The sequence below is a fragment of the Coenobita brevimanus genome, chromosome 90 (assembly GCF_032717465.1).
Source record: "Coenobita brevimanus isolate Jiangsu-jjx chromosome 90, ASM3271746v2, whole genome shotgun sequence".
Classification (NCBI taxonomy): Eukaryota; Metazoa; Arthropoda; class Malacostraca; order Decapoda; family Coenobitidae; genus Coenobita; species Coenobita brevimanus.
This window is the reverse complement of record NC_137043.1, coordinates 30,031,291-30,048,629: the sequence shown is the minus strand read 5'-3', so window position 1 is coordinate 30,048,629 and position 17,339 is coordinate 30,031,291. Positions and strand designations below refer to the sequence as shown.

Here is a 17,339-nt window from a genome sequence, read left to right as displayed (position 1 = left end):
AGGAACAGGGAAATGGGAAAACAAGGGAAAAGGAAAATTAAAATGCTGTGGGAGAAAACGGGAAAACGGAAAATAAGACTGGTGAAGATGATGCTGAGGATGAAATAGGGAATTAGGGTAACACGGATAACGGACAATAGGAATGGTGATGCTAAGGAGGGGGAGTAATGATGATGATGATGTGAGAGAGGAATAGTGATGATGCTGGGGAGGGATAGGAATGGTGATGATGTTGGGGAGGGAAAGGAATGGTGATGATGCTGGGGAAGGAGAGGAATGATGGCGATGATGATGGGGAGGAAAAGGAATGTTGGTGATGCTGGGAGGGAGAGGAAAGGTGATGATGCTGGGGAGGGAGAGGAATGGTGATGAAGCTGAGGGAGAGGAATGATGATGATGCTGAGGTGGAAGAGGAATGGCAATGATGCTGAGGAGGAAGAGGAATGGTGATGATGCTGAGGAGGGAAAGAAATGGTGATGATGCTGGGGAGGGAGAGGAATGGTGATGATGCTGGGGAGGGAGAGGGATGGTGATGATGCGGGGAGGGAGAAGAATGGTGATGATGTTGGGGAGGAAGAGGAAAGGTGATGATGCTGGGGAAGGAGAGGAATGGTGGAGATGATGCTGGGGAGGAAAAGGAATGGTGATGAAGGCGGGAGGGTAGAGGAATGGTGGAGATGATGCTGGGAGAAACGAAGAGAATGGTGCAACTGATGCCGAGGTGGAACAGGAACAGCGGTGATGTGGCTGGGGGAAAGAACGATTTTTGGAGATGATACAGGGGAAGAAGGGGAATGGTGCAGTTGATGCTGAGAGAAAGGAAGATGTAAACAGTCTTATTCCCGTGGGTGATGATGCTGGGGGAGAGATGGGGCGAGAAATATATTGTAGTTCTTAAGCACGAATTCCTATTGAATTGGGAAGTATTCTTACATCTTTGCCTTAGTGATTTATTTTACCTATTCTACCTTACAACTCCCTTCTGTGCTACTTAGATCCGGACACAGGTTAAATAATATATAATTCTGGGAAATATTTATCATTCCCCATATGCTGAAATTGCTTAAACCGTTTAAGAAGAACTAAAAAGACTCCAAAGCTGACGAGAACATGTACCAAATTCTCGTGGGTGATGATACTGGGGGAAAGTAAAGGAAAATATCCTTCGAGTCATATTATCCTCGGTTAAGGAGGTCCTCTAACACCTCTTCCTTTCCAGTATAGCAAACACTTCATCATTATTATCATCTATGTTAGGTATGCAATCTATGTCTGTAATGACAGGATATGATTAACATAAAGCCTACATCCAAACCTCCTTTAACCAAGCCAAACCATTTTCAGCTCAATCAAACCCAACCTGAGTATCCTGACGACGTTTGCTGTGACATCAGGATCGTGCGAAAAGTGGTGCAGGAGTGAGCAGACCTGGGGCACGGCACCGGTGACCAGGAGGAGCGGGAAGGTGCGCTGACAACTGCTGACATGCCGCAGGGTGCCCGTCAGTTGTACCAGTGCGTAGTGTGTCTGTTCTGGCACCTTACCATATTCTTGTTGCTGCATGGGATTCGGGGAAAGTCAGTGAAATGATTATTATTTGCCTTATTATTATTATTATTATTACTATTATCACTACTACGGTACTACTACGACTATCAGCTACACTATAGGACTACATAATAGATAGATAGATAAATAGATAGATAGAGAGACAGATAGAAGCAGGAAGTCAAATGATGAGAAGGTGTTGTGTTTGCGAGAAGCGAGCAGCGCTAAACGCTTACACGGGGGAAAGCTGACGACAGCGGCCAGTAAGGAGATGATTCAGTTAGCTGTCAGCAGTCCTCTCGTGAGAAAGTTCTGTTGCCATGAGGAAGATACGTGACACACACACCCTACTACACGAGATTTTAGGAAAGAGAGTTTAGAAGGAGACAAGCGACCCTAGAGAGAGGTCGAGACGGAGATTAGCTTTAGAACAGAGAGAGAGAGAGAGATAGCGAGACAGGGAGGTAGCTACCCAGGACTTATACTATTATACCTGTTTAATATTTCCAAGACAAATAAAAATAGTCCCATACTATTCTTTACCTCTCCCGTCACTACATGACATCTGGTGGGGAAACTACTACAAGATATAAAAGCCGCTCGACCACAAGTCTAAAATATACTTCTCTACAATTAACTACAAAGTCTTTATGACATTTGGTAGCAGCGAACGTATACGAACCTCGTCTACGAATCAACATTAAATTCCTACAAAATATCAAGATTGACAACAACCAACAATATCAGCTCCTGCCCCCTCCGTCTCCCAGATCATTACGCTGATGCAGAGGTCAAGAGATCACTCGACGCCTTGCAAGTAGCTTAACGACAAACCAGCAAATCTGCGGACATCGTCTCCGAATTAAAAGCAAATTTCTACAAAAGCAACCGAGACTACAAGGTTAGCTTCAGTTCTACAAAGTCTACAGCCATCTACAATCAACTACAATTAACAACTCTACGTCGTCTGTATAATCTTCTACACGCACCTACAAGTAGCGGCAGTCTTCATCCCACAACGAATAAATCACTAGAGAAAAGGACAGAGAAAACTTCCACATAGAATAAAGGGAACAAACAAACGAAGAGTGAGACACGATTTACAACTCATCTTACTCACTCGTCTTCACTCAAGTTACTCATCGCTACTCATTCACTCACCACAGCTACCAGTGTGGGAAGCCGACGTCACCATGTGCTGAGATGACATCACAACGCGAGTCTGCCATGCCAAGCAACGTGTGACGGACACCAGGCACTTCTCACCCACTACTCATTACTCATTATTCACATAGCTCCTACTCATATTCACTTATTTTCACAGTTAAGATGGAAATTCGACGTTCTATGTTGAGGTTTGCCTGGGACAGCCGTTAACCACTACAAATACCAGGCCATGGAGTTTCCTGAGTAATATCGTCCATCAACACACCACTAGAATTATCAAGAGATCTTCAATCAAACCTGTATTTTCTTCCGAGATCGACTTTTGTATCGAAACTGCTCTACGATCTGTATCAAGTGGGTAAAATTATACTTGCTCATTTCTTCTCAGTGCTAAAATTAGCTATATTCAACTTATTTAATCATCTAGTTTGCTAGGACATAAATAAACAAGAGGCGTATTTCATAACATCATATCTTAATGACAGGAATATTTTCGCAACCACCCACGTTAATACCAGATGACACACAAATTGCCACAACATCAGACTCACAATTAAGAGACAGCCCACCCATTGTACAACCCACACCACACGTTATAGATAAGGAAACAAATACGGGAGTTTCGGATGATGAGTGGAAACCCCTTCAGATGTTGAGAGTATCGACTTCGCAGCTGCCTTAAATACGTATGCCAATATACTTAACAGGGTTCACCGGTCCGGTCATACATATTCTACCATTCCCTCACATAACGATAAACTCGTACAAGTTGAATTAACAGGGCAATCATTAAATATGAATCAAGAAACAAATACTGCTGATCTAAAAACCACACCTCACGTTTTTGTGTATCACGAGGATAAGACTGCCCCAAAATTCTCTGGCACAGACAAGGATCGCATTGATGTCATTTCATTAATCAGTCAGTGCGAACAAATGTTCATCAAGCGCCACATACTAGATGAACAAGAAAATTGCTATTTTTTCATCTTGCATAAGCCAGGAAAGATGTCCAGCAAGCAATTTATTGCGCTCCGATAAGCTACATCGTGCTAGGACATATGATGAATTTAAAACTGAATTTCTGAAGAAATTTTCTGGAGGTATGAACTTCTTGCCAGGTATAATTCCAGAATTACATAAAATTGTAGATCTTGTAAGGGAGCACACTACAAACCATGTGCTCAGTGAAATAACTGCTGATGTCTCCACAATCAAGAGAACCCTATTAGCTACTCTGGAGAATTCTAAGTGGATAACAGATGATGGAAAGATGTCCCCAGACCTCGTCGTGGACATCATTGGTTATGTAGCTGCCTTGTGTAAATTACCTGATAGAACCCTTAAGATCGCCAAAACAATCGCGTACATCCCTGGAATGTGCTTACTAGACTTAATGAACGAGGTAGAGATGCAGTGCAGTAAAGCAGGTGTGGTCGACACACATGCACATTCTGGTAGAATCAGGGTACCTGAGACAGTATCAGCTGTGAAAACATCAACACCGACCCCAAACAGAAGAACAAAATCGATCGCGACCTGAAATGAGGCAGTCCAAACAGACAAAGACGCCTAGACCTCGTTCCCACACGCCTTCCTACAGGCAGTTTCATAAGTTTTCGCGCAGCCCGAGTAGGTCTCGCGCTATAAACAACACTTTTTATGGGAAATCACCTCGTAGGTCACAGTCAAGGGATAGGTCCATTCTGTGTCATTACTGTGCAAAACCAGGACACACAAGGTATGAATGCTTTATCAAGGCAAAGAGGATAATCAAAAGACACAAGGGTTTGGTCCTTACTGTAGGCATCATAGATACCAAGGGCACTGGACTAGTGATTGCAAAACAGTAGAAAAAATTGTGTCTATGTTCAAATCAGGGGAAGACCAAGTCATGACAAAAAACGAACAAACATAAAAAAGAACAAGGTTAAACTTCACATAGGAGGCATGTTGGGAAATGAGTGTATCTTGATACCAGCTGTATGTGAGGATCAAAACGTTTCCTTATTTTTAGATACAGGCTCTCCAGTGAACTTAATAACACATGAAGAACTAAATAGAATTCTTAAAAATAAAAAAAGTAACTTTTCTGGATGAAGCTGATTTAGAATTAAACACAGTAGATGGTCAAGAGATTACAGTAAAAGGTATGATAAGATTAAATCTCAGTTTCACAGAAACTACAAGACCATTCTCTGCATTGTTCTATATCGTTGAAAACTTAGCAATTAAAGCTCATATGTTACTGGGCTTAAGATCCATGAGAACTGAGAACATAACTATACTCCCACAAATGAATGGAATAGACTTTGATAATGAATTTATAGAGGAAATACTTTCAGAGCCCTCACCGATTGGTAGAAGAGAGCCAAAAAGAATTGGTAATATTAAAGGCTTTAACAAACATACACAAACAGATGAGTGTATAGATCCACTTACACCAGCAACCCCATCCTCCAGAATTAGTGACTCAGATAACAGTACTGATTTATCAATTTTTCCAGCCCATCTCATTAATGATTTGGTTATACCACCTAATTCATACATGAAGGTTACCATAAAGAGCAAATTACGGAATAGTACTGTTCTTGTCTTAGAAGAATTATGTAAAGTAAAGGATTGTCATTAGAAAACGCATTATGTCATACGAACGACGAAGGGCTAACTCAGATATTCATTATTAATCACATGAATGGGGCAGTTCAGTTGAAGAAGGGAACTTGCATAGTTAATATTGAAAAATGTTTAGCCCCTGTGAAGGAAATAAATATTGGTGGAGTAACAAGTGAGATAAAATCTACGGATAGAAAGAATAAAAGAGAATTTAATTCACTCAGGTGAATTTGACGAAGAAAATGATTTGTTAACCCTGCTGGAAACACACAGGGACACCGTAGCCTTGCCCGGAGAACGATTAGGGTGTACTAACTTGATTAATCACATGATTAATGTGCACCCAGAACACCACCAATTTTCGTACCAGCTTATCGCATACCACACTCCCAACGTACGCTTGCAAATCAGTATGTCGATGAAATGTTAAAGCTTGGAATTATTGAGCCTTCAGTTTCTCCGTGGAACGCTCCCCTTTTCTTTGTGCCCAAAGAGAAATGGAGAAATGCGGGCGGTAGTAGATTACCGTAAACTAAATAATCACACCATCCCAGACAGATTTCCCATGCCATTGCTAAGTGATGTTCTACAGAATATTGGTCCTGAGAATAATATATTCTCGACCATCGATCTCCTAAACGGATACTATCAGATTCCGGTATCTCAGGAGTCACGTAAATACACTGCCTTTTCAACAAACAGAGGCCATTATCAATATACAAGAATGCCAATGGGACTGAGGACAGCCCCTGGTACGTTCCAGCGTCTTATGAATTACGTATTGTCCGGAATTTTAGGACAAGGAATATTTGTTTATCTTGACGATATTATTATCGCAACGAGGAATATTAAGGATCATCTCAGGAAATTAGACTTACTCTTACAAAAGCTTAGTGATGCTGGATTAAAAATTAAACTTTCTAAATGCAAATTTTGCTTTAAGGAAATAAATTTCTTAGGCCACAAATTAAGCTCTGATGGTATTCACACCACTGATGACAAAATACAGGCAGTGAGAGATTTTCCTGAACCCACTACGACTGACGAAGTTAGACAATTTTAGGTCTGGCTGGGTACTATAGGTCCTTCGTACCACAGTTCTCTCATATAGCCTTCCCTCTATTCCAACTACTCAAAAAAGATGCTGTATTCCAATGGGAAGAAGAACAAAAAAGGGCATTTAACAATCTAAAAATTAAACTAACGAATGCACCTTGTTTAGCATATCCAGATTACACGAAATCATTTCTTATTTGTACAGACGCATCAGTTAAAGGATTAGGGGCTGTACTGATGCAGGAAGATAAAGAGGAAAGAATCAACCCATTGCATTTGCCAGCAGACAAACAAGAGGTGCAGAAAAAAATTATAGCACTACAGACTTAGAGGCACTTGCAGTGATTTTTGCATTACAAAAGTTTCGAGATTTGGTATATGGTTACGAAATCCACTTATTCACCGACCATAAACCACTGGTGGGTATGTTTAAAGAAAAACTCCTTTCTGGGAGGAGAGCAAGATGGAAATGTACAGTTGAAAACTACAGTGTACAAATACATTATATACAAGGTAAAATGAATATAGTAGCTGACGCATTATCTAGGAACCCGAACACAATTCAGGTTGCGGCGTTAGATCTCAAAGGAAATATCCCAAACCACGAGGATATCGCAAAGGCACAAAGACTTGACCCAGTATGGTCAAAAGTAATATACAAGTTAGAAAGTGGAGATGACATACAATTACCCAAACTGCATGTCCCACTTGAACAATTCACAATGGTCAATAATACATTATACAAAATTAACTCTAAACAACCAAAACGCCAAAGAAATACTAACCAGTTGGTAGTACCTAATGACATGATACCCCAAGTATTACGAATGATACACGACAGCCCACATGCAGGACACCCTGGAAAGGATAAGACATTCAACCAAGCCCAGCTATTATATTACTGGCCTTCATTACGAAGAGATATACACAATCATATAGACAGATGCGAATCATGTGCGAAACACAAAGGATACCCAATCACACCTGCACCGATGGGTAATTACCCAGTACCACATCAGCCATGGGACGTTGTCGCTGTTGATTTACTCAAGATGCCATTATCATACAATAATAACCTATACTTATTCGTAGCAACGGATCATTTTTCCCGTTATGTCATTTTAGCTCCAATTAGAGATAAGACAGCAGAGACAGTAGCAAAGGCAATAACAGATAATGTAATATGTCGCTTTACTACCCCAAAGGTATTAATAAGTGATAATGGAGGAGAATTTAATTCTGAGATCTTACAAGAAATATGTAAACAATACAACATTAAAAAGGTTAACGTTTTGGCCTATCACCCAGCATCGAATGGGTTGGTAGAGAGACAAAATAAAAAGGTATTAGATGTGCTACGACACATTCTCAGTGAAAATTATGCAAGCTGGGATGATTGGATTCCCAGAGTAGAGGCCTCCATTAATGGGTCTATAAATAAATCCATTGGTGACACACCACATTTCATTATATATGGCACAGATAAAAAATTACCATATGAGCTCCTAGAAGGTGACAGCATGCCTATATACAATTACGATGATTACTCTAAACTCCGTTTACGTGAATTCCAGGACATACACAAAAGAGTGCAAAAACAATTAACGATGTCCAAGGAAGAAATGACGGAGGCATTTAACAAAGGCAAAGATTCACCTATCAGCTTAGGAGACATTGTTTACGGAGTCATTCATACGAGAGACAATAAATTATCCCCTAAATTTGAGGGCCCATACAGAGTAATTAACATAAAGGCAAACAAAGTTTTAATTAAGTCACTTTCAAGTGGCGAGGAAAAACAAGTTCATATTGACCATTTAAAACGAGTTTCAAGGGAATTATCACATAATTATTCAGCCTCGGATACAACCGAACAGGTGAACGTACCTCAAGAAACCAAGCAAGAACACAACAATGATTACCAAACAATCGAACATAGGTGCAACTATTCCAATGAAATCTACAGTACATCATTTACGAGAATTAAATATCGATTTAAACTCCTTCTATAAATGAAATAACAGCCAACCGTAACGCACATCATCACTATCATCAACCACAGCTTTATAGGAAATTAATAGATTTTTTTTTTTCGGTAGGTTACGATGAAGGGACTTATGCTATGGATTCTCCTATACATAGTAAGGGTATATGCGCACCTAGACCCCAAGCATATAGTACGACAAGGATGCCTCATAGCTCCAACGGCCACGACTACAATCGTCAAGGACGTCATGAGTACTGAAATAAGTCTAGATTACTTGTATGACTTACCTACTTATATAGAAAGACTTGCGACGCCGATGCGAACTCTGGACTTCAAGATAGGGAATTATGTTTCACAATCACATATCACCAAGGAAGTGGATGAAATGGTGAAGTTAGCGAAATGGAAACTAGAACAGGCGAAGTCAACTATGCTCGTCATGATCCAAGATCTCCCATCTTATGGAACAGAGGTGCTGAGCGACAGGAACAACATCACACGTACTCGCCAAAAGCGCGGTTTGTTCGATCTGGGCGGCGCAATTCTTGGGAACATCTTTGGATTGGCTACAGAGGATGACCTTAAAGAAATAAACAAAAAATTTAATAAGATAGCTCAGGTACTAACATACCAAGATAAATTCATCACAGGACAGAACTCAGCAATGAAAACAATTGTGAAAAAATCTGAAACAAGCAGAAAACGTAGCTCTCGAGAGTATAGATAAAATAAATGACTTAGAGGGTAACGTTACCCTTTTCCAGCACTTCTCCATCATCACAGAACATATTGACACGATTCTACTACAATTAGAGAACACTAGAGATCATTTCAGGGCACTTATGCAAGGAATTTCGAATGCTGGTGATGGCAAGATCACAAATGACTTACTCCCAGTTCATGAGCTACGTCAGATAGTTAGTCAAGGCATACATAAACATAAATTGAAGCCATTGTTCCGCAGTAGGGAATTTATGCTATATTACCCGTACTTGGAAGCAACACTAACACCAACATCAGTGATAGTTCATGTACCATTCATCACGGAAGACCTGTTCACAGTATACCAAATACACCCCTTCCCCTATAGAAACAACAACACTTTAGTCATCATCAACATCAACACAGACACCGAACTCATCATGGTCTCCAAGAGACGAGACACTGTCACTTTCGCAAGTGAGTCAACGATTGAGCGAAAGTGCCGCACATCCTTACATGCTGTTCATCTTTGTCCTGCGTACATTTTCACGTTTCAGCCTACTGATACGGTCCCTTGTGAAATGGCTATCATCAGCAATAACAATATTCATCATCATTGCAACTTCACTTTTGCTCCAGATAAACTTGTACACCATCAACGCATTGGACACTCGCAGTTTTTTTATTTCCCTCATAACACATCAGTTTACATAGTCTGTCCAGATATACCACCATCTCATACATCAGCCTCAGGATTATACATAGCACCAGACTACTGTGCGGTATTTACACCATCCATGTCTACTTTTTCCACCATCAATCACTACGCCATTATCAACCATACACACAAACATTTCCACCCACTGCCTGATATGGACTTAAACATGAGCACAAGTATTAAGCTGACTTCACCTAAGTTTGAAACTATGCAGCTGATCAATGAAACAATGAAGCCCTGGGAAGATTTGAGTTTGAGTATGTTCAACCCATATTATGTGTATAGCCAAGCACCTTCTGTCTTCATAATTATCTGCATTGTGGTTGCAGTATTGCTGTTGGCCATGCACAGAATGCATGCAAGAATTGCTAATTTGGAGTCATTGTTTAGTGGGGGAGAGTTAACATCACAGTTAACCACCCTGAATGAAGTGTATATATTTTGTATATAGTATTAATTATATATATAAAAATAATAATAATAATAATAATAATAATAATAATAACACAAAGAAGAATGACCCATATATGGCAGACCAGTACCATTATCTTTAAATGAAATATTAGTAACTCTTACAATAATCTTAATTTTAAACTATTTTTATTCTTGCATGTATGCATTTCACTATAATAACCCAAGTACATACTGTATTACAGTTAAATAATTTACTTTAATGCATTTATTCCAATATGTATTCAACTTATTTAAAATGTAATATTACTGAATAATCACTATTTACTATGCATAATATATGTATACAATATTCATACAATTATGTTACTTTACAATATTATGTATTTCACTTAATTAGCTTATAAGTTCATTATAATGTGTATGTAGTATGTATTAATATATTATAACTATTAAATGTCGATGGTACGTCATTTTCGCGCGGCCGAGCAAATATAGGACTACATAATAGATAGATAGATAAATAGATAGATAGAGAGACAGATAGAAGCAGGATGTCAAATGATGAGAAGGTGTTGTGTTTGCGAGAAGCGAGCAGCGCTTAAGTCTTACACGGGGAAAGCTGACGACAGCGGCCAGTAAGGAGATGATTCAGTTAGCTGTCAGCAGTCCTCTCGTGAGAAAGTTCTGTTGCCATGAGGAAGATACGTGACACACACACCCTACTACACGAGATTTTAGGAAAGAGAGTTTAGAAGGAGACAAGCGACCCTAGAGAGAGGTCGAGACGGAGATTAGCTTTAGAACAGAGAGAGAGAGAGAGATAGCGAGACAGGGAGGTAGCTACCCAGGACTTATACTATTATACCTGTTTAATATTTCCAAGACAAATAAAAATAGTCCCATACTATTCTTTACCTCTCCCGTCACTACATGACATCTGGTGGGGAAACTACTACAAGATATAAAAGCCGCTCGACCACAAGTCTAAAATATACTTCTCTACAATTAACTACAAAGTCTTTATGACAACACTACCCGTAATGCGTCACCATGTTGCTGTGCGGGGTTAGGTCAGCATCAGCATTTTTTTTTTTTTAATACCTCCAACAACATCTAGGAATTGCATTACATATGGTGCTATAATTCGGAGTGGGATGCCTTCATAATCATATCTCGCTTGTATCGTTCAAACACAAATTCAAAGCTGGTATCTACGGACTGAATCAAATTTATTCTTTCTACACATTAACATGAGAACTTTTTTTTTTTTTTTTTTTTTTACTGAACTACCTCCTGTGATTCTTTCCCTTCTTATCGATTTTGCACTTAAGATTATTTATGCCACAATTAGATTTTTAATAATTACTGGTTTCTTCCTTCAAAGTTTTAAAGAAATTTTGTGTTAGACCTGCAACACGTACCTTATCGAGAAAGTAAATAAACTCTCAAGAGGATCACCCTTGTCTTTGATACTGTTTTCTTCCTTCAAAGCTCTAAAGGAATTTGTTTTAGACCTGCACCATGTAGTTTCTAAAAATTAAATAAACTCTCAGGAGGATCACGCCTGTTTTTAATAGTACTTACAATGCAAAAATTCTTGTAATACTTTTGGATTAGTAAACAATATCAATGAACCATCATCATGACCCTATTGATGTGGAAGGCAACAGTGAAGACAGTGAGGGTGAGTGTTTATCATCATCATCATCATTATCTTAACCCTGTTTCCCAAATGTATGGGTTGGTTAAATCAACAAACAGGAATAGGAAAGGATAAGTTGAGGAGAAATATCGAAGGAGTGCTTAGTGAAATGGACCATACATCCATTATTTACCCCTCAAGCCTTCGAAAGTCTTTGCTCCATATCGGGGCAAACAATATACGCACACTTGATGATAACCTAACAACATCACTAAAGTATTACAGTTATTTCAATCACTGCATTTCTTTCAGACCAACTTGATCCTGACTTCTGTCCTTTTGCCAGTTATTTCAGGTAGATCAGTGGCAGAAAAGACAATAATACATCTCAAAATCCTTCCCATATTTCTTCTTCGTGACTACCTTCGTATTCTACTGCTACTCTATTGCTACACCTTAATATTCAAAATGGATTGATAGCAATTTTAGGCCAACTTACAAAAAAAAAAAAAACGAAAAAAAAAACGGGGGAGGGATAATAGTGTAATAGTTATCACAACAGCAACAGCAATAAGCACCATAGCTACCTTCCTATATATTATGTTGAATAAACAGCAAGATGAATATAACAACAATAAAAACTACTACCACCACCACTACTACTACTACTACTGCTATTATTACTATTACAACTATTACTAACACGTACAAGTATACCCTAGCAACACTCACATGGCTAACAATAAGCTTCATATGCAGCACCAGCAGCTCCAACACTCCCCTATTCAGCAATCTCGACACAAGCTGGGAATTCATAGTTAGGAATTTGAGGGCCCCATATCCATACACGCAGGCCTCGGGTTGGTCCAGGGGTGGCACACAAGCTACCGCCTCCAGCAAAAGGTCAAGCAGGTTGCCCTCCAGAAACAAGGCGTCGTTGGCGTCGTGGCGGGTCACTTTGAACACCAACTTGCAGACGGAGGTTAGGTTGCTGCCCGACACTTTAAGCTGAAAAGGAAAAAAAAAGTACTAATAATAACACAAAGGCTTCCACACTGACGTTAGGTTGCTGCCCAAGACTTTGAGCGTCAAGGATGAAATAATGGTAATCATCATCCATAAATCATAACCCCATTTTCAACGTACACATAGAGTGGGTGGGCTCTAGAAAAAGGAACGGTAGAGTTCAAAATTAGGAAAACTATCAAATCAGTGCCGAGTGACAGTACACAGGTTAAGAGTGGATGTGGAGTCTCAACAATGGTTAAAATCGTGTTTATCTCTTCATTATGATGATTTTTTTTTTTTTTTGTCACTTCAAACGATTATACTCAGCTAAAGAGAAATTTTTCGAACTGGTGTGGTTCATAAAATCATCTGGAGGTAACTACACTGAAGTGAAAAGGAATACATCATACTGAAGGGTTTAAACGTCAAAACTATGAGATCATGGAACGTTGTGAAGTAGAAATCAGTTATGAAATGTCAAAAAAAAATGGCAAACAATATGTGAACACGAAGCTAAAAAAACAGGCAATTAAAACTATAATAAAATTAAACAAACACCACTCAAGCAGGTAATTCTCAAAGTTAAAGGAGCGGTTGCAGGCATAAGGTTGCAAAGGTAAATCAAGCTGCATTACGACTGAGCAGCGGGGTCACGAGAGGGTTACAGTAATTTACCGATGTTGAATTTTGGAGAGGCAACGTGCACAAAAGTAAGAGAGGAGGAGATACTTGATGTTAGCAGGAAATACAAATTATGAGTAAGATACAGGGATATTCATTTACACCAAAATTAAAGTGCTGGAAAATTATCATAAGTTACAGTGCTTACTAGTGCACGTAACACTGAAGTCGCCACCACCCACTCAATCCTCACACTTTGAGAAATTCCCAGGGACAACTAAAATCGCCTACTGTTGTCCTGCATAAGAAAAAAAAAAAAGTCCCCCAACGTTTAAGGGTTAGATTAACATGGTTTTTACACCCTCACATACCGGGAGGTTTCCCAGTGGAAACCAAGATTGAAAGGCACTAACCAGACTAAAATGCTTAGCCAGTCCCCAGACAATTATCGGGTAAAGGTCATGTTTCGAGTCAAAAATAAACAAATAAATAAATCCAGCACCTTGTCCTCAGTGATGTAGTGCACTTTAGTACAGACATAAAACACATACATACTCCACTGAATACTGTGTTTCAGTAACCATAATAATGCAACACAGTCCATTGCTGGGCAAGAGACAGCATTCTTGCAGCGGCCACTTTAAGAGTTACATACATCATCAGACATTGGCCTACTGCAAAACAAGGAGACAGAACCGATACAACCAGGACGTAATCATTTCATGGGGCAACTGAAGAAACTATTATGAAACAGAGACGAAAACTATTACTAAACATTTTATACGCTGAAAACAATCAGGACGTACGCTCTTTCCTGTGCTTTCCCTCCACCCATTCCATCCACTTCAGGAAATCTGGGAAAAACAGATGACAATAGCAAAATGCGGCAATAATGATAAAACTCAGGATAAGCAGCGAAAATGAACTGAAAACAAAAGTAAGGCGGTGTGCTACGAGAGAAGACTTTAGTAGGTGCAGGAGAAATTATACCGTTTGTGCAGTACGAAAAAAGAAAACAGCTATGACAGGATATTTCAAGGATACCTAAATCCACAAAAGTCAACCCCTTCAGTCACAAAATTTCATTTTTATTTTATTTTATCTGCTACCAAAAGTTCTTATTCAGGTTAGGGAAGTGTTCTAGTGGTGGAGGTATTAATGAAAGTTGTATCTGACCCCTCTGGTTCAACAAGTCGCTCTTCATAGTAGTGAAACCAGCTGGAGAAAAAAAAAAAAAAAAAGGAAAAGCGATATAATATTCACGAGGTTACTATAATCGGTTTGTTTTCGCCCAATGGAACTCGGCCATCCTCATACTTGAAAACTACGTTAAGTCTGTATGAGATTTCATGAGCTTTAAAACAGGAATGAGTTTTCTTGGTCAGCAGTTAAATCAACCCTACAATCTGACTGCACCTGGCCTTCAACTCAGTTGGAAAGAATGAAGGATCATCATCGGGCTGAAATCAGAGCTCTAGAGTAAAGGAGACTCTCAGAAGTGAAGACAAATTAACGTTAAAAATTAATGCAGAATACAAGCACTCCCTTACTATATTTTAATGTTGAGATCTTTTACACTTTAGGACATATGAAGAAGCGTTGTGGTGTTGTTGCTGATAAACCGGAAAGCATTACAAGAAGTACCTCGAGATGGTTTAGTGATATGGAGCGAATGGAGAATGAGAGACTGCCTAGGAGAAGGTATGTAAATAAGGCAAGGGGGATAGAGGGAGACCGAAGACGAGATGGAGGGATAGTGTAGAGAGGTATATGAGACAGTGCAATGTGCGCCGAAGAGGGGACTGCCAAACGGCAGAGGACATGGTAAAATGGAGGCAGTTCGTTTGTGGCCTCTCCTACCGGGATTAAAGCATCTGGGTATAGGTACAGAAAGACAGACGGGTAAATAAATAGGGAGACAGCAGATAGATGCTCAGATTGGTAGACACACACACATACAGATGGGTATTAGCACTTGTCTGCCTTCACTTCCGAGTGCCACAAATATTCAAGGAGATGCAATTAAAATACATGTAAAATCACGTACCGCCAGCATGACCCTTGCGATAGCAGCGAGGAGGGGACCATGTTCACGGTCTACCAGCCTAAACACAGCACGAAGAACCTGGAAATGTATTTATAAAGACTCCTAATCAATCGGCTGGATAAACACGTCTCCAAAAATTTAAAGATCAAGAACAATGGTTTCATTTTCATTTTTATCACTTTAATATTCCTTCTCTATTGGCTGTGATGTAACTGATGGCTGTATGACTGAAGAGCAAAGTATAAACAAGCAATCTTTTGCACATCTTAAACTCAATATGATGCATGAGTGTGGAACCTGGGAGTGACAGCTAATGGAAATGAACGAAGACAAAACTGTTGGCAAGCAATTTTCTACACAATTTAAGGCCAAGAAAGTTAGTAAATGTGTTACCTGTGAGCGGTACCTGAAGTGTCGTCCCAACAGTCCACCCGCCTCCAGCACAACATATACTTTACCCACCAACTCACCCAGCACGCCCTCCTCCACACCTGACGAGGAGGAGGAGGAGGAGGGTTACATTATTGCCTACTAACAGCACGATATTAACTAAGGAGGACATAAAGTATTTGCCAATTCCAAATCCTGACCAAGTATAAAATGTGCAATATTTGTATTCTATCCATATCCCCGGGTGTACTGATGGGTGAGCAGGAACAAAAAGGGGAACAAGCTTTTTCTTAACAAGATCTGAATTTTAACCTCCTGAATGACATAACGTATTTTATTAGTTTAATCTTCCTACCTCCAAACAATACAATACAAATTAGGAGACACCTCTTACAGTGAAGGAGTTAAGGAGCAAAGGTATGAGCTCACACATTAATATTCAAATAGTCAGACAGACACACACACATATTTACAGTACAGTACTCTCTCTCTTTCTCTCACACACACACAAACACACACACACACACACACACAAACACACACACACACACAATAACTGAAAAAACTCTCTCTCACTAACCACATGTAAGGGCTCTGTTAATCTCATCCAGAATGGGTGCCACCTTCTCCTCGTAGTACAGGGTCTGGTCCACAGGGGGCTCCTGGCTCCTCTTGTCCTCCTCCTGCTGGGAATCATCCATCCTCGTCCCTTTTGTTCCCTCGCCCTCCTCATCCTCGCTCACTGTACAACGGGGGGCAAGGTAAATGTAGGATGTTACTTATGTGAGGGATGGAACAATACTCCTTCGTTTCTCAAATCCAGCCTCATTCAACCTGTCTCTGTCTCATATAATAATCTATCCCAGTACATGCTAAATATAATGTATTCTAAACTAACATAATTTACTCCATCTAACTTACTAACTTTTTTCCCAATTCTATACCACCCTCACTGCAGTTCTTCTTCTCTGATCTAACCTATCCACTTAGTATCTATTATGCTTGTCTTATTCTTCCTAGCCTAATTCTACCTAACATCAACTATTATACTTCGGTCCCAAATGCCTTACTTTGACTATCATAATTCTCTATTTTGTATTCAACCCTAGTCTACCCATTCTATCCTACCCAGAATCGTTGTAAACTAATCTGCCCTATCTTAACTCAAGCTATCCTGCCTGTTTTACCGTAACTTTACTGTACCAAAGCAGGATTCCCTGATCAATCCAATCCTCTCTAGGCACACTCTAATCCAACCACTTTTACTTTACCTCATCCTAACTACAGTTCCCTATCTTAGCTCACTCTACCATGCTTGTCCTGTCGTCACTGTACCGAATCAGGATTTCCTAGTATACTCTACTTTCTCCATGGATACTCTAATCCAACAAATCCAACCCACTTCTTACCCTACCTAACGTA

At 39.7% G+C, this 17,339-nt stretch overlaps 1 protein-coding gene across 1 annotated transcript in view; it reads right to left on the bottom strand.

The window, feature by feature from the left end:
• LOC145411526 (armadillo repeat-containing protein 2) overlaps positions 1 to 17,339 on the bottom strand; it is a 40,595-nt gene that overhangs the window by 8,205 nt on the left and 15,051 nt on the right. Inside the window, 5 exon segments of the mRNA XM_080281537.1 lie at positions 1,362 to 1,558; positions 12,584 to 12,859; positions 15,528 to 15,605; positions 15,921 to 16,018; positions 16,498 to 16,655. Coding sequence (XP_080137663.1) covers positions 1,362 to 1,558; positions 12,584 to 12,859; positions 15,528 to 15,605; positions 15,921 to 16,018; positions 16,498 to 16,655 — 807 coding nt within the window.